The 22,541-nt window shown below is 37.6% G+C and overlaps 1 protein-coding gene across 16 annotated transcripts in view; it reads right to left on the reverse strand.

Annotated features, from left to right (window-relative positions):
* Positions 1-22,541, reverse strand: part of Huwe1 (HECT, UBA and WWE domain containing E3 ubiquitin protein ligase 1) — a 152,416-nt gene that overhangs the window by 66,191 nt on the left and 63,684 nt on the right. For 13 of the 16 annotated variants that reach the window (XM_074063879.1, XM_074063880.1, XM_074063882.1 and 10 more), the window contains 13 exons: positions 21,926-22,040; positions 21,363-21,463; positions 20,919-21,069; positions 20,685-20,812; positions 19,758-19,898; positions 19,453-19,558; positions 17,305-17,466; positions 16,771-16,872; positions 16,039-16,119; positions 10,753-10,859; positions 10,316-10,493; positions 8,997-9,088; positions 8,093-8,304 (listed from right to left, as the gene is read on the reverse strand). In XM_074063879.1, the coding sequence (XP_073919980.1) occupies positions 8,093-8,304; positions 8,997-9,088; positions 10,316-10,493; positions 10,753-10,859; positions 16,039-16,119; positions 16,771-16,872; positions 17,305-17,466; positions 19,453-19,558; positions 19,758-19,898; positions 20,685-20,812; positions 20,919-21,069; positions 21,363-21,463; positions 21,926-22,040 (1,676 nt within the window). The remainder of the gene's footprint in view (positions 1-8,092; positions 8,305-8,996; positions 9,089-10,315; positions 10,494-10,752; positions 10,860-16,038; positions 16,120-16,770; positions 16,873-17,304; positions 17,467-19,452; positions 19,559-19,757; positions 19,899-20,684; positions 20,813-20,918; positions 21,070-21,362; positions 21,464-21,925; positions 22,041-22,541) is intronic. The other 3 variants (XM_074063894.1, XM_074063888.1, XM_074063887.1) reach the window with 2 other exon arrangements.

A 22,541-nucleotide genomic window follows, 5' to 3' on the forward strand; every position in this document is an offset into this window, starting at 1 on the left:
CTACTGGCAGAGGACTTAATCCATATGAAAATATTAAAACGTTATACTACTAAAAGGAAGGGGCTAGGTAAAGACACAAACACATAAAACACCTTACCATATTCTTGTGTCAGGTTTAGAGTTATAGAAAGTAGGACGAAAAATTTAATTTCAATTAAAAATTCATACTTAGATTGACAAAACCATCATGAAGAGTCAATGCGGGTCAAAGATGAATGCAACGTGCACGGCCTCCTTCCCTAACAATCTATACTTGCATCATGACAGTTCTTGAACTATGCAATAATTGATCAGGTCCTCTCTCTTTTGATATGCTTCAAATGAGAAGGCTGCAACAATATGACAGTTGCAGAAAATGAAGCATTTACCTCAATGGCTATACCTTTGTTTTTGCAAGAATGTGACAAAGGGAGGAAAAAAACCCAACAGTAGAGTAAAATGAAAGAAAATTTGCCTCAAAGATAAATTCCAGGAAAACGGAACAAATAGAAGCTAACGGTTCTCATCTCAGAACAAGACAAAACGTGAATGAAGATGTGCTGGGTGTGAGAACGTGCGGCAGCAAAATGGAGAACTGGGAGAGACAATGGAGAGGCATTATGAATGGCATCAGTGACAAAATATCCATAGCTAGGTAGGGTATGGACTAGGATGTTTTGAACATCTTCAATGAAAAATTTAGGGAAGAATTTTGTACAAAGGGAGATCTGTAAACCAGGATTGAAATAATTCCATGAAGACTACAAAACATTCCTTAACCTTAATGTTCCTCCTCAGACTCACCACAGCATTCTGTTACTCATATCAATTATCCATTGCAGCTTGGCCTCATCTCTTAGGAAAGAACCCAGAGATACACCTCTACAACTAAGAGGTGCAGATGTGGCTCAAGTTCATGACATACTTGCCCCTTCGCAGAGCCTGGGTGATATAATAAAACAGGACCAAGATGCTCCCTTCATTGCTAGTTGGAAGCTGGAGATGAAAACAAGAGGGAAACAGGTCCTGTCCTGTGGTTGGTACCAGTAGGATTAGGGAGGGCAAAATGGAAGGATGAAGGAAAGTACTATATGTTCACATATGAAAATGAAACAGTTAAGACCTGCTGAAAGGGTCTAAGAAAGGGGGGATAAAGGAGAAAGATGGAGGGGGTGAATCTAACTAAACCACTAAAAATGACCAATTATCTCCAGTAGAACTCCACCTATCAGGTGGTCTCAAGAAAAGTCATTCTATTTTTACCCTTATTTGAAACAATGTACATCCTTGAAAGAATCAAAGACTGCATTCTCATACCGATTGAAGAGATTTATCTAATTGTCAAATTAAAAACGTCCTGACTCTCTCCCTTTCCCCAAAACATACACAATCCCAAACTCAATTTTACATGTTTTGTAAGGGGGTGTGAGGGGGTGCAAATGCTTCTCTGTAATCACTGATTTTCAAACCCAGGGAGAGGGAGAGAGGGAGAGAACGAACTTGTAGTACACATTCCTGAATATAGAATAGTACACTAAGTATTTAGGGTAGACTATGGTGCTTTAGTTTCCATGTTCCAGATCTTTAGCAAAAAATTATGTATCTCAAAGCTTATTTGTCAACATCATTTTAAAATACTATTTGAGGTTTTGGGAAAAGAACACTATCTTAACCTGGAAAACCAAATCTAACAGGAAGAATGAATAAACACTGTACCAGTCATACCAGACAACCACACAGCAATGAAAAATAAGAGATAGTGATTGATGCAACATAGATGAATCTCAAAAATATGAACAAACAAGTCCAACACAAGGAAGTATATACATCATATACTTATATAAGACTTCATTTATGTGATCATTCTATTTATAGAATATTCTTGAACATGCACAAAATTATTCAACAATGATAGATATAAGGCCAGTAGTTTTAGGATGGGGAAACTGAAAGCTGAAAAATTTAAATCTGAGTTGTTTATTATGTTAACATTTTATTTTTATAAAATACTGGAAAAAAAATCTGCCTCTGTAAGTATGTGGGCATTTTCCATTATCCATTGGAAAATTAATGAGGATATGGTAATAGGGAATTGTGTGCAGCTCCATTGAAAAATTTTGAAATTGGGGGGAAGAGACAGAAAAAACTTTTGGGGGTGAGGGGTAAAACACATTCTACATCTTTTCAATATTCTTCCCCATACTGATAGGAGATAACATACTGCTTAGGACAGTGACATAAAGAGAGAACTACCATCCATTTTAATATATGTGGATTTCAAATTGAACCTTGAGCGCATACAGCTTTTTGCTTTTTCTTCCAGTCCTAATAATCTACTCAGTGATCCAATCTAGTTTCTAAAAATGACAAAAGTGAAAACAATACATAAAAACATGGCAGATTTTGTGAATTCAGCTGTTTGTGGTAAAGCACACCTGTAAATCCGATCTATTCGGGAGATGGATGCAGGAGGAACACAAGTTTGAGGCCAGCCCAGGCAAAGGTGGTGGTGAGACCCTGTCTCAAAACAAAATAGACTATGGCAACATAGTCAGAGGCAACTATTCAGAGATAGTTTGGAGACAAGAGGGAAAGCTGTCACAATCCAGATGGAGTCACCTGTGCCAGACCTCAAAAAAGTTACTAAAGATTTTAAAGAACTGATCTTACGTATAGTTACTGAACTTTGAAGCCCTGCAGGCTTTCTATTTAAGTAAAGACAAATTCTTTTGCCTGGTTCCAAACTTGTATTTGTAGTAGTCCATGCTCATGCAGTTTTTTCATTGCCCTAGTCAGTCTATTTAACAGGGAGTATTCTGATTTTCTTTTCAATAACAAGTACTTTTGATTTACGACTTTTATTAAACTGCTTTTGCTGTAGGATGAAACACCCTCCAGATAACAACTCTGAAACCTCTCCCTAAACCAAAGCTGAGACAATGATCAACCAAGCCACACCTATGGTTGGGACTGTTCACCATTCATACCTTTGTCCCTTCCCCCAGTTGTTTTGTCTACTTAAACCTACAGCCAATGTCTGTACCCCAAGATCCCTTGGTTTTCCTTCTCATGCTCAACTGCATGTCTCACTTTATCTCCCAAAGCTTACATTCCTTTACATAGGTCACCACTCAAAACCCTGTCAAAAGAATGCTGTTTTTATGTCAATGCTGCTTTCATGCCAACCAGTCCAGGATTGTTTGGGAACACGCAGCCAATCTCCAACAACAGCTGGGAACATTGGTCTTCCTGGGCTAAGTGGATGCCATTGGTCCTCCCTCTATTGAGAGGCATTATTTTTTTCCTCACCGTGACCTTGCCTTTTTCAAATCCTTTCTCGCTTTGTTTCCCAGAGGCTCCAGGCATTCCTCCAGGACACTACCCACAAGCACATCAACTAAGTTCTGTTCCTCCAACACAAACGCTACAGTCACCTAAAGCAAGACCCTGCAATACCCCCCCATTCACTTAAGAGGCCTTGACAGCACTGTTCAGCAGGAAGTAGATAGAGGAACAGTGGTGCTCCATTCCCTGATTTTATATATATATGTGTGTGTGTGTATATATCTATATCTATACACACACACACACACACACACACACACACAAAAAGGCAGGTATGTTAGGGTGAACAAAAAAAAGCCTTGTTAGAACTGTACCTCCTCCCCCTTGAAGGTGACTTAGTAAAAACTCTCCACCAGGCCCTAAAGAAAAATAGACATCCATCTTTAGCCACTTACTAAAAACTCCCCATCTGACCTTCAAGAACTGCCTGGCCCTTAAGCCATTATCTCTGGAGGGTCAGGGGACCACTGAGGATTATGTCACCCAGTGACCTTCCTGGGACTTCTCCACCCACTTCATAAATATCCCCAGTCTGTAAGGGGCTATGGGATCCATGTCTCTTGCTGGGATCCCCCTCCGCAGGGCTACTTCTCTACAATAAACCCTGCACTAGTGCTTGAAAATAAATAAATAAATAAATGTATACATACATATATATATATATAAAATGAAAAACAGCTGGTGCAGCATTCTATCTTCAGCACCTCAAAAAAAATTGTGAGACTCTGGGATACATTGTGCAAATGAGGTAGTGATGAATTCTGATGGTATATAGAGTTTACAAAAACACGGATACATGGTATGGTAATTATTAGAGTCCTTTTCATCTTAGGAGCTCCATCTGAATACCACTCACTATAATAGAGTATCAATGCTATGGGTCCAGAGCTTTCTTCTCATTCACACTGCATTAGGCCCAGTTCTCTGGGTATTTAAGAAGTAGGAAATCCTGTATTTAATGCTCTTTATTCATTCCATTAAATAAGCACACGCTGACTGATTACCTACTATATATAAAGAGATAAGGATTCAGCCTGGGGACATGGCTCAAGAAGTAGAATCTCCCTTTAAAAGAGAAAGGAATTCGTTAATGAATGAAACAATGTCACAATCATTGAGGAGCTTCTAGATCAGTGAACAAAACCACGATTGATTTCCCATCTGGAAGCAAAAGGTCCTTTAACCTGCCCATCTACCAAGTGTAAAGCCCTGAGTTCAACCACCAGTAACTAACACACCCAAAACCACACACATATATACATATTTCAGGTAGACTGACAGGAAATTTGGTAGGCTGAAAAGAAGGGGGTATGGAAGTGTGGCTCAAGTGATAGGGTGCCTGCTTTGCAAGCGTAAAACTCTGAGTTCAAACCCCAGTCCCATCAAAAAAAAAAAAAAGATTTGGGAATGGGGAACAAATGTGGATAGAAAACAGTGATGCATGACATCCCAAGAAAAGGATGGAGGGTGAAGATGACATATACAGCTTGACTTAAAACCACCAACTCCCACATGCAAGAAGTCGTTCCTCATTTGTATTTGGGAAGAGGAGCTCAAACCAGTAGGGACAGTTACAATCAAGGTTAGGGCAAAGCATTCTTTTGCAATACCACCGACAAAAAAGTCAGGATCTCGTCACCTTCTATAAAGAGTTTAAAGTAAACGCAAAATGCTGCCATAAAAAAAGAGGTTTGCTTTCTTACACAGAGTAAAATACCCAATAAAGGAAAAAACTCCACGTGGATCTTCTCTTAAGTTCCAAAAGACCCTTCAAATAGCAGGTGAAACTCCTTACTGTGTCCATACCTAAAATGCTCATCCCTTTCTCAGAACTACATTATTTACACACAAAAGAACATTTATTGTATGAGTGCATGTCTGTCCACAGGGTTAACTCCAACTTCTAGCATCAAGGTGATAAAAACTCAACCCAAAAATTCATAGACACCATGAGCAGCTTCAGCAATGTAGCGGGATACAAAAATCAACTTACAAAAATCAGTAGTCTTTCTATATACCAACAATGAACAAACTGAGAAAGAATATAGGAAAACAATTCCATTTACAATATCCTCAAAAATCAAATACCTAGGAATAAACTTAACAAAGGATGTAAATGACCGCTGTAAGTAGAAGTACAAACCACTGAAGAAAGAGATCGAGGAAGACTACAGAAAATGGAAAGAACTCCCATGCTCATGGATTGGCAGAATCCATGTAAAAATGGCTATACTACCAAAAGCAATCTACATGTTCAACACAATTCCCATCAAAATTCCAATGACATTCATCACAGAGACTGAAAAATCTACCCTAAAGTACATTTGGAAACACTAAAGACTGTAAATAGCCAAGGCAATATCGAGCAGAAAGAGCAATACTGGAGGTATATCACAATACCTGACTTCAAACTATACTACAGAGCCATAGCAATAAAAACAGCATGGTACTGACACAAAAACAGAAATGAAGACCAGTGGAACAGAATACAGGACCAGATATGAATCCACACAGCTACGCCCACCTTATTTTTGACAAAGGTGCTAAAAATATATGATGGAGAAGACAGCCTCTTCAACAAATGTTGGGAAAAGTGGTTAGCCATCTGGAAAAAACTGAAACTAGATCCATGTTTATCACCCTGTACTAGTATCAATTCAAAATGGATCAAGGACCCTAAATCAGACACGAAACTCTGAAGCTAGCATAGAAAAGAGCAGGGAATACTCTGGAAGCAATAGGTATAAGCAAGGACTTCCTCAGCAGAACTCCAGCAGCCCACCAACTAAGAGAAAGGATGGACAAATGGGACTACATGAAATTAAAAAGCTTCTATACTGAAGAGACCACCCACAGAGTGGGAGAAAGTATTTGCTAGCTATACATCAGACAAAGGACTGAAAAACTAGAACATACAGGGAACTCAAAAAACTAAACTCCCCAAAAATTAATGAACCAAAAAAGAACTGGGTAAATGAACTAAATGGAACTTTTTCAAAGGAAGAAGTCCAAATGGCCAAAAAAAAAAAAAAAAAATCACACAAAAAAATGCTCACCATCCCTGGCCATAAAGGAAATGCAAATCAAAACCACACTAAGATTCCACCTTACTCCTATTAGAATAGCTAGCATCAAGAATACCACCAACAAATGTTGGCAAGGATGTGGGGGAAAAAGGAATCCTCACACACTGCTTGTGGGAATGTAAGCTAGTACAACCACTTTGGAAAACAATATGGAGGCTTCTTAAAAAACTAAACATAGATCTGCCATATGATCCAGAAATACCACTCCTAAGGATATACCTGAAGGAATGCAACTCAATAAAGGCACCTGCATGCCCATATTTATTGCAGCACTATTCACAATAGCCAAGCTATGAAAACACCAAGATGCCCCACTACCAACCAATGGATTAAGAAAACATGGTATTTATACACAATGGAATTTTACTCAGCCACAAATAATGAAATTTTGTCATTCTCAAGTAAATGGATGGAACTGGAGATCATCTTAAGCAACGCTAGCCAGGCTCAGAAGGCCAAAAATCACATGTTCTCCCCTTCATATGTGGATTATAGACCTAAAACATATGCAGTAATATTACTGGATATGGGTCACACCCTAAGGGGAGAACGTGTATGGAAGGAATAGGGAAAGAGAAGGAAACCTAAAATTTGAATGTGGTTGATGTGCCCACTGTAGAAGAGTGAATAAAGTAATCCTAAACTGGCAGAGGCCACTATGGGAAGGGGACCAGGAAGCAGTGAAGAGGTCTGGCATAGATGAACCAATGTGGTTTGCAACACACAGTGTGTGGAAGCAATGCTAGGAATCTCTCTGTATAGCTACCTTTGTCTCAAACTAGCAAAAACACTGTGTCTTTCTTATTATCCCCTATGTTTTCTTTTCAACACAATTGGGAAGAGGAGGGTGGAACAGGTTCTGCCTAGCAGCAGGGGTGAGGGGGGCCAAATATTGTATACACATGTAAGTAAATGTAAAAATTATAAAATAAAGAAAAAAAATCAAACAAAAAATGTGGAAAAAATTTCAACTGGTATACAGTTTACATGCATGTAAAAACTGTAAACTTAAAGAGCCTGGAAGACTATCCATTACCACCAGACTTTAAGTCCCACTCACCCCCTTGCATCTTAAATAGAAGACAATGAAGTAAACAGAGATGAGAAAAAATCATTCTGCCTGATTATAATGATAAAGTACATTTCAAAGCCTTGTGCCTTATTGGTACAAACAGCCAATGAACAAATCAAAACAAAAAAACCAATCAGCTAACAATGAATCCCCTCACTCTGAAAGACTTTCTAGGAGACAGGCTTTCAACGTGCAACATGTTTCAAATGTGCTTGAGTCAAGTAGTCAGTGGTGTGCAATATCAAATCTACAAAGGAAAAATAAGTACACTGTGCAAAAGCCCATCAACTTGATATGATGAACTCTAATTCAACACACAGCTTTTAAAAAAGATAGCTTCCTAAAGAACTATTCAATACCAAAGCATAAATGACACTTCCAAGGGTCAGAGAAAGAGAAATTTATATACTCTTATTGCCAGAAAGAACACTGAAATAATCTAATATAAATCTCACTTTTTCAGATGGAAGTGACACGATGCAGGATAGGCTGTAGCTCAGTGGCAGAACATTTGTCTAGAATGTGTGAGATTCTGGGTTCCATCCCCAGCACCTCAAAAAGAGAAAAAGATACTAAAACACACCCAACAACCTGTCTTGTGAACACTTACTGCTGATTAGGTTCAGTTTCATTCTGCTGGGTAGAATTAAAGCTCTGCATGGCCTGTACTTCTTCTTCCTCCTCATCCTCACTAGAGGCTTCTTCAGCAGCATGATTAGACCTCGGGGGAGGGGCCGTAGCAGTGCCATCTGCCTTCTGGATTGAAGGCTTCTGACAAATGTATTTAGGGTCTCTTCCAAGATTACAGATTTCTTCAAGTAACTGGATAGCAATGAGAATAAGAATACTTACTAGTAATAAAGGAGTAAGCAACATTTGGCAAGCATTTTCTATGTGCGATAAACTTGCCAAAACACTTAACAAACATGTTATATAAACAATTACTGGAATGCAGTCATTATCTCTATTTTATAAACAAGGGAACACAAGTTCTGTAAAGTGAAATAATTTGTTCAAGGTTATATAGCTATTTAAGTTGACTGACTGACCTGACTCTCTGTCCTAATTCACCAAGCCTTAGTAATTCATATGTTAGTTTCAAGAGTCCTAAAAGGACAGGGTTAACAAATGTGGAAGGGAAGAGGTCAAGGAAAGGAATGGCAGAAAGGATAATAAGCTTTTATAAACAGAACCTAAGCCTTGTCCACTTGCTAATATTATAAAAAAGCAATATGTAGACACAGACATCAAATGGAGGAATTGTTTTTTATTAGGAAAATAATTATCAGTCTAAAAAGGCTGGAACTAACAGAGACTTCTTTCAGATAAGATTTGAACTAATGATTTCATTTTTTTTCTTGCAAGGGACAAGCCTAAGAATATGGAGAAAATGAAACAAACATAATGCTCTTTCTCTAAGAATCAGAATGATCTCCAGTAGGCCAGACCTTTCTCTAAAAAAAATCTCTGTTTATTGTTGTCTCACAACCATGGACACAGCTATCAGTCCCTACCTTTATGATGGCAGTTGTTGCATCTGTTTTGAGGGTGGGTTGATGCCTCATGAGCTCATCGACAGCGCTTCCCAGATTGGATGCGGTATCTCCTAAAAGCAAAAACTGAACTGTTAGAAAGACTTTTGTTCCAACATAAGATGGAAAGAAGAAACTGAGCTGTGTGTGTGAGAGAGATTGTCTAATACCACACTTTCTTGAATGAATTCACATAATGCTTCCATCCTCCCATCACTGACTCAAAGCAACTAACACTCAGGTTTGCTTGGTCAAAGAAAATCCTGGGGAAGAGAAAGAAATCAGTGTAGTAAACATACTTTAAACTATGTGTGCTATATTTTAACCTGGCAATCAATACTGTTAAAGTCTGAGCTAGTATTCTAGAGTGAGAGTGGTAAGGAGAAAAAAAAAAGAAGCAGAATAAGCCATTAATCCAACAAAGAATAGTGCCTGGAATGCTACGCCTGTAGTTGGAACTACATAGCAGATTTTTTCTTCCTTTTTAAGGTGAGAGGTATGTCTCAATTGCCCAGACTGCCTCTAATTCCTAAACTCAACCATTTCTCTTGCCTAAACCTCTTAAGAAAGAAAGCACTTAAAAAATTAGGATACATTTGTTGTACAGGGGGATTCATTGTGACAAAATCCAAATAAGCTTACATTGTGCATTGGTTAGATCTCCCCTACCATCTCTTCCGTCTCGGCCCCTACCCCACCCCATTTAAAGCAACTGCAAGAGGTTTCATTGTTCTATTTCATATATGAGTGAGAAGCCCCTGCATACATCAACTCAGAAATTGAAAATGAAAGACAATACTGTAAAACAGGTACAGTGTGCATGGGGGGGTACTGATGGGGTAGAGAGGGTGAATGAAGGAGATTAAGTTGAGGGAATATGGTTGATGAACTTCATATATTTACACAAAAGCACATTTTTAGAAACCGGTATTTTTCTGGAGCAGTACCTTCTTGCAACTCAATGATCGGTAATCCAGTATATGGAGATGGAAATCAATTTTGTGACTATTTAGAGATGTAAGATATTGGAACCTAACACCATGAGATCACTAGACAGTAGTGTTTCTTAGCTGCACCAAGGCAGCAGAATAGTAAATATTTCCATGTTCAGAAACATGGAAATATCAGGAGCAGAGAGGTTAAGGATGAGGTATCCCTTCCTACCTTTAATATAATGTATGGTGATTAATTTCTGTTAAGCTAACCATACACAGCCAGAGAAATATGTACTTACAGTCAAGGAAAGGTTTCCTTGCCAAATGAACAAATACTCTATTGAAAATTAAGTACTAGCAACTTACCAAGGGGATCAGAACTCCTCCTCCTACGCATGGCTGGGAGGTAATCTGGAGACAGAAGAACTTTGAACAGACGTTCAAATGGCTGACATTGTACAAAAGACTGAAGACCTCGGGCATTCAAACAGAGTGCACTGAATACATTTGGGAGAGAGCCAAGGACTTCACGTGTAGCAGGAACCTAGAGCAAAAACAAAGTGGGCTAGAAGGCAACTAAATAAGAGCTTCAGTCGGGAAAGAATTCATTTTAGAAAAATCTGGCCGGGACAAACACCAAAGCAGAAGAGATTCTGACAACCAGGATGCAAATAGATATAAAAGTCATACCAAAGAAATAGGATTTTCATGCAGTAAGACTGCTTTTCAAGCATGGGTACATGGATGTCTCATGGGAGGAGTATACATGGAACAAAATCTCTAAAGCAGTAGAAAGGACTCACATCTTTGATAAGCAGTGCGTGCAACATGACATCGGTCAACCCATTGTCCTGGAGTGAGGACAGCAGTGATGGTTCTTGAAATACAAACACAGTCACCACTTCAGTAGCTAAAAAAGATGAGACAAATATAGGAAACTGAAAGACTCCTCACAGGTATTAAAAGCAAAACACTAAAAGCGTAAAAAAAAATACTCAATGTGTAACAATTTAAATTCTTGCACTTAACTATGTAAGTTCCTAATATCACTCCACCAGAGAGTAATCACTAATAAAAACGGCATATTTATACATAAATGAGGTTATAATGTTATATAATTTTCTTTGTTTTCATCTGCAATACACTTTTCCCTCTATCACTACATACCATTCTTTTTAAATGGCTGCAAAATATTCCATTAAATGTATGTACCATGAAGTCTAAAAACAATCATCCACTGTGAAAACTGATCAATCTAAATATACATCTTTTATGCTTAAGCAGGAAAAATACTTAATATGCAGGTTTGCTGGGTGAAAGCAAATGTAAACTTAGCTTATGAACATAGATAAAGTGTACTGTGAAAAGGTTATTCAGAAACTTTAAACGACCATTGGCAGTATAAGAATCCTTAGAATACATGTTAATGACTAGTTTGACACTATAGTCAAGAAATTTTCAATCTGGGTGCCAGTGGCTCACACCTGTAATCCTAGCTACTCAGGAGGCAGAGATGAGGAAGGTCAAGGTTCAAAACCAGCCCAGGCAAATAGTTCACGAGACCCTACCTCAAAAAAACTCATCACAAAAATAGGGCTGCTGGAGTGGCTCAAGGTGAAAGCCTCAAGGATCAAGCCCCAGTACCACCAAAACAAAGACTTTTATTCAAGGTCTCTATGACCAAAGATTTTAAAACCTGAAAAAGAAGGTGCATAACACAATATCCATGACCTTGTAAAACTAAACTCATTTATGGTGATATGACATCTAAAAGAAACCATAGGATTTTTTACTTCAAGATGAGTGAAAGGCCAGGTATGGTATCTCATGCCTACAAACCCAGTGACTTTGGAGGCCAGAGGTAGGAAGATCATGGTACCAGGTCCCAGGCACAAAAAAACCCCCAAAACACACAAAAAAACATGAGAACCTACCTGAAAAATAACTAAGCAAAAAAAAAAGGTGGGGGGGGTGTGCAAAGGGCACAGTTGAAGTGATAGGTTACCTGCCTAGCAAGCATGAGGCTCCAAGTTCAAACCCCAAAATACTGCCAAAATAAATAAAATGCATTAGGGTGTTTTTTTCCCCCAAGTACTGGGGATTGGACTCAGGGCCTCACTCTTGCTAGGCAGGTGCTCTATCACTTGAGCCACTACACCAGCCTGGCATTCTTGATTGGCTATATAGTTATGAAAAGTCTAAGTCCTGTTTTTGGGTTCCTATTATACACACCACATTTCCACTGACTTACACTTGTAGAAATATATAATTTCTATGGTGTCATTAAAATTAAATAACAATAAACTAAAATTAGTGTTTTACTAGAGGTTACTATGGTATCAAACCTGTTACATTTTTATTAAGAGGTCAAAATACAATGTCACAATTTCATTGTACATATGGACAGTTTATATCTGCTTTGAAAATTATTCACAGGGGTTGAGGTGTGGCTTAGTAGAAGAGTCCTCGCCTAGCATGCACAGAGAAAGCACCAAAAAAAAAAAAAAAGTCAATAGATGACCAAGAAATCAGCTCTGGGTAGAACCAAGTAACTTAAGTAAGAAGGGCACTGGGAGCTCATGCCTATAATCCTAACTACGTGGGAAGCTGAGATCAGGAAGATTGTGGTTTGAGGCCAGCCCAAGCAAGGACTGGAGGTTTGGTTCAGACAGTAGTGTCTGCTATCCAAGCACAAAGCCCTGAATTCAAATCCCAGTCCCATCAAAAAAAGAAAGATAATTATGGAAGGTACTACAGTTTCAGGAAGGGAATATATGCATTAACAGGAATTGATGAATGCTCCCAGAAAAAATATATGCAGACTTTTTTTTAAAAAAGAAGGCTTAACCAAGTACTGTGTGAGAAAAATAACAAGAAATAGGAATAACTGTTGATATTTGTAAATTCCAAGGGTAAAGAGAAAATGGCAAAGATTTTCCAGAAATAAAAGCCAAGTTCCCTACAAAATAACAACCAGTCTGAGGACACTGTTATCTACAAGATGCAGCATTAGGATATATGTGGCAAAAGCCACTAAGTTCTGAAATTTAAAAAAGTCTAAAATTTAAAAAATAGTAGGGCATGGTGCACATGCCCATAATTCTAGTACTCAGGAGACTGAAGCAGGTGGATCGCCAGTTTGAGGCCAGCTTGGGCTATGTCATGACACCCTGTCTCAGGATGTAGTTCAATAAAATTAAAATGAATCTAAGAGAAAATTAAGGGTTATTAAATGAGGAAAAAAAAGAGAAAGGAATGATATTTAAAATAGGCTAAGTTCTTATTTTGTCTAGTTTGGCACAAGACAGAGTAAGTTTAAAAGTCCAAACAGGATAACCATTACAAAGAAAGGAATATAAAAACACAAGATTCAGAAATTGGAAAACAGGAAGTGTAAGACTTTAGGAATAAGAGAAACAAACATTGGTGATCACAACACATATGACAATGCAGGAAGTCCTTCCTTAAGATAAAAAAAAGGACACTATACATTAATAAGTCATTCTTGTGAAAACAATGAATATCTACATTAAATACTTAAAAAATCACTTGAAATGTGAATAGTAGACAAATTATAGCCAAAGACCCAAACTAGGTTTAAATAATAATTCAAAGACTCCAGCTTTTGTCTTGAGAGTAACCACAATGAACAAGATTTTCAAGAGTTTTGGGTACTTGGGTACTGGTACACAAAAGCACAAGGGCATGCATTTATTGGGTGGGAAATCCAGTAGAAAAGGAAGCTTGTTTATGTTATAGGTGACAGTGCCATTAAGAATCTACATTTTTCAACTCGTCCTGGGCTAATTCTCCAATGTTGTATCTACTCAGCAGGATCAGACACTCTACTTACACTCATTTTGCTTGCTCCTATCTTTTTACAATCTAATTTGTGTCCTATGGCCATCTTAGGTCAAGCTATAAAGTCTGCTGGTTTCATGAAGACTTGCAACAAGGCTGGGTGCTGGTGGCTGAGTTATTCAGGAGGCAGAGGTCAGGAGGATTGTTTGAAGACAGCCAGGGAAAAAAAAAGACCCTATCTTGAAAATGCCAAACACGAAAAAAGGATTGGAGGAGTGACTCAAGTGATAGAGTTCCTACCCAGCAAGCATGAGATCCTCAGTTCAAACTCCAGTACCACCACAAAAGGGAACACTGGGCCTAATCACCATCTTTGGAGTAGTAGAATCAACTCACAGAGGCTACTCAGACAATGCCACTCCTTCTAGAACACCACATAAAACAAATAGCTCAACCCTTAGAAGAAGCCCCTATGAGAGCTAATAAAAGACTGGTATTTAAGTATCTATTGGCATAGTAAGGTAGATATTATACTTTAAACAAAGCTCCTACTGCAAGATCCATAGAGAAAAGCGAGCCATGACAGTTCAGCAAATAAGACAATAAAACAAAACATCCACCAAATACAGTATTAAGACTCCAAAAGATTCTCAAACCCCACTGATTTGTTTTCCTGGCTATCTACTTGGCTTGGACTTACCTTCTAGTGTAAATATCTAACCTTTTAAAATCATACCTTAGAAGGAGTCTTACTCTCAACTTCCCATGTGGAGGGCAGGAAATGTATCCCCCCCATTTATCCATTTCTGCCCACTTTTATTGTGTAATACTAAATTCCTTTCCTAATAAGCTTTACTATTACTCTTACTATACAAAAAAAAAATTATACCAAAGGACTAGTCATGAGTTCTGCCATCTGAACCTAACCATGGGACAGATTCCCTGCCCTACAAGAAAACTTTCTCAACCTAATAAAGAAAAATAAAACCTTTAAAATAAAATATCTGCTGGAGGCATGCAGCAAGCAGTAGAGTACCTGTGTAGCAAACATGATGCCCCAAGTACAAAACTAAGTACAGCCAACCACCTCAACAAAACACTTAAAAACACTGTTTTTCCATCTAAATTCACAGAAACAAAGCAAAGAGGCTCATTCTTACCGTTTCTACTCAAAATTTTGTCAGAAATATATGACAGTGCAGTTAAGAAAATAAAAAAGTAAATGGACAAAGATAATAAAGTAAAAGCATTTACTTGCAGATGACAAGACTATGTAGAATTCCTAAGATACCAACAAAACAAGAGAATTTTGTAAGATCACAAGGTTACTCTCTACAGATATAAAAACTATAGATATGTAAATATATAAATACATGCTTTTAATACAAGGAAGCTTTCTCTATTTCTGCATCTTGGAATAAAATCATTCATAGTTTTAAGGAGAGTTCTAATTCAACCCAACCAAGGCCTTGCACATGCTAGGTCAGGGCTCTACCACTGAAATACATGCTCAGCCCTTAAGCAGAGTTCTAGAGCTTATATATTTAGCAAAATGTTGTAAATATATATGGTACTTTAATACCTGTTAATAAGAATCAGGTTTAAAAAGCAAGCAACATCCTGATCGAGGTTAGCCAGGCCCAGAAGACCAAAAATTGTATGTTCTCCCTCATATGCGGACTTTAGATCAAGGGCAAACACAACACGGGGATAGGACCTTGATTACATGATAAGGCCAATGCACACAAGGATAGGTAGGTAACCCAAAAAAAAGAAAAAGAAAAAAAAAAAGCAAGCAAAAGTCAAAGCCAATGTCAAAGTGCAAAAACATTTTCTACAAATAATTTACAAGTTACTCAGTCTCCAAAACTGTATTTTCTGCAGTGCAAAACAATTTTCTATATTATAGTCTATAGCTTTAACATTCAATTCTGAGAATGGAAAGAGTTTTCTGATGGATGTTCCATACCATGGTTAAGGACTCATCATCAATTCAACATATACTGCATATAAAAGTTGTATTTGGCAGGCTGAAGGTATGGTTCAAGCAGTAGTGGGCCTGCCTATCAAATCTGAAGTCCTCAGTCGAAAGTCCAGTACCTCAAAAAAAGTTGTATTTGGCGTCTAAGAAAAGGGCATTTATTTGAAAATGAACTCTTGACTTCCCATTATCACTAGTAAGAAAGACATAGTATCATACAGTGGACAAATGTGGATAGTGAAGTCCTGGAAGTATATAAAACAGGTTAACCCAGCTTGGTAGAACCAACACTTTTAAATCTGCTTACCCAGGAGGAAGAGTGATGGACCATAGTATTCTGCATTGCTGATGATGTGTTTCAGGGAGGTAGGCAGAGAACCGTCCATCACTAAAAGAAAGTGAACATTACAAAGAATATGATCAGTCTGGCAGTACTTTAATGGAGCAATATGTCATGCTATGGTAAACAAGATAGGATTGGGTCCCTACTTGTCTCTTCTTCTTGTTAATATTTATTTATTTTGGTTGTAATGGGGTTTGAACTCAGAGCTTCATGCTACAGCTTGAGCTATACCTCTAGTTTAATTTCCTCTTTATTTTGGAGATGGGGGTCTCAAGAACTATTTTTTCAGGCAGGCCTCAAAAATCAATCCTCCTGATCTCAGTCTCCCAAGTAACTAGGATTACAGACATAAACCACCAGCACCCAGGAAATTTAAAAATTATTCCATGCAATAAGCTTTATAGCGGTGGGTTAAGAAAATAACAAAGAAAGTGTGAGAGAAGGATAATAGGATGGAAGTAAATAGCTGAAAATTGGAAAAGGGGGTGGGAAAAGTGGTGTGAATCATTATGAAAATAACTTAAGCAACCCTGAGATGTGGGAAAACTGATACCAACAACTAAAACCTATTACAAACAGCATGGCATTTTCCTATGCCTGCCTTTTAAAAGAAGGGTAGATGTCAGGACAGTATGAAAAAATCAGTCTCTTGAGAGACACAAACAACCAGAGAAAAATGTATCTAGAATCAAATACCATGCCGTATGCCATCTGAGAAAGCAGGATCTTGAATGGCTTTCTTGAGGAAATTCAACATGGATTTGAGAAGTGCTGCTCGCTGTGGAATACACTGGACTCCTGGCATGGAAAAAAGCAAAAGAATTATGCTGGGCTCACCATTAAACACAATAAGCAGATATATAATACAAGTTTCAAGAAACCCATCTATATCCCCTATAGAAAAATAACAGACATTTAAAGTGAGATCTCTGGACATTGGTGAGAAATTGGAAAAGTATATCACCAAGGATGTCCCAAAACCATTACTAACATCAGAAGCCTAAAATTAAAAAAAGAGAAATTATGAAATAAAGAGAGCTAACTGTCCAAATAGCTCCTGTTTTGGGTATTACCTGTCCTTCAACATATTTGTTTTCATTGTTAATGTAATAAAACAATGCGATACAAGGCATGCTACTACAAACTAGCCTCCAATTATACCACGTAAGCACCTTCTAAAACTCTCTTCTTAATCTAGCATAATAAATCAGACACTATGTGTCTACGTACCAGGACGGGAGCCATGACCCAGGCCAGGACCAGGGCCAGGGCCAGGGCCAGGGCCAGAAATGGTAGCGTTGCTGTTGGAACTTGACACCCTTAATTCAACATCTAGCCGGTGGTCAATAGCTAAGGATGACCCTGGACTGCTTTCCATAGTCACATCTGCAACTAAAGTACAAGTTATAGTAAAGAAACTAGATAAAATAAAAAGCAACTGTGAAAGGAAGGATTTTTTGAGAGAATTTCTTCCACTGAGGTTAGATGAATGATGTAAAACATGCAATTTCATAATATTGTTGGTGGGTATTAGAGATTTTAAAGGGGGGTGATAATAAACACAAAACACTAAAACATTAATGCTTAATGTTGATAGGGAAAATATGGATAAATAGAATGAACAATACAAGTGAATAATACACTTATCTCATCTTCCTCTTCTAAAAACTATACACACATGTGAACATAGAAAGAATACAAAAGGAGCCTGGAAAGAGCCACACTAAGCTAGTAGGTATGTGAGTGGACTAAGGACTTTTATGTTAGACATGTGAATAAAATAATTTTAATTAGTTGAGTAGAAGACATACAGCCACTCAATTTTTAAAACATAGTAAAACCATGATGATAAGTCACGTTATAATTTTGAAACAAATTTTTCCCCTCCAAATATAAGTAGTGTTTGAGTTTAAAATTTATTTTTAACATTTTTTGTGGGTTTTGGAACACATAAAAAAAGTTGATATGTAGCCCAGGCTAGCCTCTAATTTGTGATATGCTTTGTAAGTACTGGGATTACAGGTGTGTACCACCATACTCAGTCTTCCAATTATTTTTATACATATACGAATGCATGTGCCTATTTACATATGGGAAGCACAATCTCATGGTTTAATAACTTGTTCACTGATTAAATTTTTTTAAGAGTACATCAGAGTCACCTGAATTGGTTGCTAAATATGCAGATCTCCTGGTCTTCATTTGGTAAACTTACTGAATTAAGCATTACAGCTGTCTGAATCTTTAGATAGTATTCTTATCCTTCTGCTTACTAAATTTTGACAACCACTGATTTATAATAAACAGTGAGACTTTAAATAGTGGTCTGTAACATATCAATTAGTAGATGCCATACTGTACTCAGTACTTGTGATCTCAAATTGGCCAACCTGCTCACAATGGACTATAAACAGAGCAAGAGGGCTTCTTGGGTCAGCAAGATGCATAGATAACTAGCCCAAAGAGAAAAAAAAATAGCAACCTATAGATATTTAGTAGTAAAAATAAATGCACTATAAATTCTAACACAGTTACCATAATCACGATAACAGATATCTGTAAAGACAACATGGGTTATCAAGAAAAAAATCAGAGTGTTGGTGGCTCAGGCCTGTAATCCTAGCTACTAAGGAGGCAGAGATCAGGAGGATCTCAGTTTGAAGCCAGCCCTGGCTCAGTTTGAAGCCAGCCCTGGGCAGATACTTTGGAAGACCCTATCTTGAAAAAAACCCATCACAAAAAAGGCCTGGCGGAGTGGCTCAAGTGGTAGAGTGCCTGCCTGGCAAAGTGTGAGGTCCTGAGTTCAAACTCTAGTTCTGCCAAAATGAAAAAAAGAAATAACTTATTAGAAAGCTGTTTTGGGGAACAATTTTTCTTTTTGGTACCCATATTAGGATGTATGCATCAGGAAAGGGTTGGGAGTGTTAAAAAAAATAGTCATAATAACTTGAAAATTAAGACTACTCTTCTACCTTTCTGATACACTGTCTTCTCCCTTCTCAAAATAGCCAGATAATGTTTGCACAGGTCCCATTTTAGAATTTATATTCTTCATCTTTAACAAGCAAATTTAGGGTATCAGGCACTGCAGAACTCAAAAAGACCAATACCATGGAGCTTATATTTTAGTGACAATAAGATAATGAACCAATACATAAGAAAACATGAACTATGTGTTGAAATAGAACAGAATAGCATCAGTCACTACGGGGTCATTGCATCTGTACCATCTGCTTTTCTCTGCAGTTCTATTCTAAAAACTTGCACATCATGTGGGAATAAAAAATTTTGTTGCAAAGACTATATATTCAAGTAAATTGTGTACCTTATGATTGGGAAAATATCATACATAAAAATACCAATTTAATTACAAATTACCATCCATATCAGTTTCCATCTCTTCTCCTTCTTGGGTGGTAGTAGGTCTCTGGATCTTTGGCTTGATCACAAATGGACATTCTTTACGGCATAAATCTACTTCATGCTAGAATCAAGGGAAATAGTAAGAAAATGCTATATCTAGATCTATATGTGTGTGTGTATATATATTTTTTTCAGGGATTAAAAACAATTGTAATGGAAGAATTGGTTTCAAGAAACATGGATAAGATGGATCTTTAGGATTGTTAGTTACTTCCTGGGTTTATATAAATATATGTAAAGTGTTCCTTAGATAATAATACCTCAAGTCTATAGATGAAGATAGAAAGTCCACTATGGGACTGAAAAGCTGCCATGTCCAGGTTGGTGATGAGGTCAACCACTCTAACAGCTCTGGTGACAAATGTTATCTGGTCCTGTTCATCACCAAGAAACTTTATGACCTATCAGGGACAGAGAGACAAAAACAATCAGAAAGACACAAAGCTGTAAAAATTGCTTTGTTTTGTAAACATGAAGCATGGGACACCAATAATAGAACACAATATAGGGGGAAAAACCGTGTTTGATTTTTTTGTGTTTGCCAAGCAATAGCTCTAAGATTTCAGGGACTCAACCTTGTAAGAAGTGGGCATTGACTAATTCACAGTATTAAATAAAATATTTAGGCAGGAATAAAGGCTAATGTCCACTGCTTGGCACATAGTTATTACCATTACAAAAACATTTACAAAGTACTTTGGGTCATGAACACGCAAACGTGTCAACATCTTGACTAATACCCAGGGCCTACTGATTATCATATTGTGCTGAACTACAACAAATTCTCAATAATGAGCAGGGTGCCAGTGACTCAGGCCTATAATTCTGGCTACTGAGGAGGCAGAGAACAGGAGGATTGTACTTCAAAGTCAGCCCGGGCAAATAGTCCTGTGAGATCCTATCTCGAAAAACCCCATCACAAAAAATGGGCTGCAAGGATGGCTCAAGGTGTAGGACTAGACCTCAAGCCCCAATGCCAGGAGGAACAAAAAAAAAAAAAAAACCTTAAAAATGGAAGTGTCTGCTTTTTGTCACTGAGAAATTTAGAAAGCTACACTACAAAGGTAAGCATAACTTTTTCTGGATACTTTCTTATGATTATTGTTCTCAATGTGAAACATGCCAAACTTGCAATTCTGAACTCTCAGTTGATTTCCTCCCAAGAGTCTTAGAAAGAAAGGAACTACCTTCAGTAAGGCTTCCATCATTCCACAGGAGACCAAGGCTTCACCACCAGCGTCATAGCTGGCCAGATGGTATAAAAAAGAGAAAAGAGCAGTGGCAAACTGGTGAGGGTATGGGTCCATGGAAGGATCTGTAAGGGAGGTTGGGAGAGGGGGAAAACAAAGAGTAAACTCATAATATGGTGTTAAACTGGCAGGGTCCTCTTCTTGCCCAGAATAATCACCATCAAACCTTACCAATCATGGCCTGGATACAGTTCCGCACAAGCACAGGCAAAAATCCATGGTAAGACGCAGTTCCAGTACAGTCAATAATACTGCTGAGTTTGGGAGTTCTTTCCAAATGGACAATTGATGTTAATGTTCGTAGTGAAGCAGCTTTAATCTCCTATGATAACAGAAAGTAAATACAGAATGTGTCAATAGGACACACAGATTGCTGAACCAAGGTGTTGAACCAAACTCAAATTTTAAGTAGTATTACTGTTAAATGCTTGAGGAGCTGGAAGTTTGTTGGGATTTACACATAAAATCTGACATTTGTAAATCCCACAGTTTAATACTTAAAGAAAAAGAAGTAAAATAGGGCGAAGAATCTGTTTTGGGGTCTTTCGAACTCTCTTGGAAAAACAAGCAGGTAGTTATGAGCTTGACATACAAGATTATTAGTAAATAACTTACCATAAGCTGCTTATCTGTTATCTGAAGGACATCTACCAATTCCTCTATCAATCCATTATATAAGATACTGTTTGCTGATTCCTGTAACGCATTGGAATACACTGCAAAAGGAGAAACAAAGACTTTCGGCAAGAAGGTAGTGGTAAAACTACTGCCCAATGACAAGGATTCTTATTCAGTCAGCATTAAAGGGCATACTCATAGAATTCTAGAGAACTGAATCAAATATGGTAATAAGCTCTATATACCCACCCAATACATAGATTCCCCTATTAAATGTACCAATGGTCAAGATTTTAGAAATGGAACTACAAAAAGTGAATGAAGAGTTCATTCTACACATTACTACTAGATATAACTCCACTATGCCTTTTCATATGCTTGTTGTCACTATACACCCTTTTATAATAAAGTGTAAAGACTAAGTTAGCAACTTAGAATACTATTAAGTTTATGATTTCAGTTGCCACCCTAGGTAACTTCAATGAGCAAGAATGTTTGAAGTTCAAAGGAAATCACATCCAAACTGCATAATTAGGGCATGTTCATTAGTGACCTCTCACCTAATATAGATATTGCATGCAGTCTGGCCTGAACAGCTTGTAATCGCTTCCTGTGATTAGAAAATCCATGGGCCAGCCGTATGTGTGTAAATAACAGCATCTGTAGAGATAAGACCTGTATTAGGAAATCATTAGAAAAGGTGAATATTTATTCTGGGGCTCTTACCTGTTGGGCTACTTGGAAAGATGATTTATTCTAGCTATTTGCTAGGGTATCAAACTGAACCAGTACCACCCACTCTGAGACTAGATGGCAAAATGGGAGTGATATACAGGGACTAAGAATCCTAATATCCCAAGGTAAACCACAATCTCACTATACTGATACAAAATAAAAATACAACTAAACATTTTCGCCTAAGTTTATCCAAAGTGTTGATCGCTTCTTAGATACTCATAGTGTATCAGTCAGTTTATCTGTTGGTCTTACAGGTGAAACCACTTTGAGCTATCAATATACAATTAAAAAAAAAAATGAAGGATAGGAAGGTAAAACAGGTTCTGTCCAGGAATGGATACCAGTGGGAGGGCATAAGGAAGGAAGTGAAGGAGGGCAAATATGGTAGATGTATTTTGTATTCATATATGAAAATTAAACCTGTTAAAATTGTTCTAA

This window comes from Castor canadensis, chromosome X, assembly GCF_047511655.1.
Source record: "Castor canadensis chromosome X, mCasCan1.hap1v2, whole genome shotgun sequence".
Taxonomy (NCBI): Eukaryota; Metazoa; Chordata; class Mammalia; order Rodentia; family Castoridae; genus Castor; species Castor canadensis.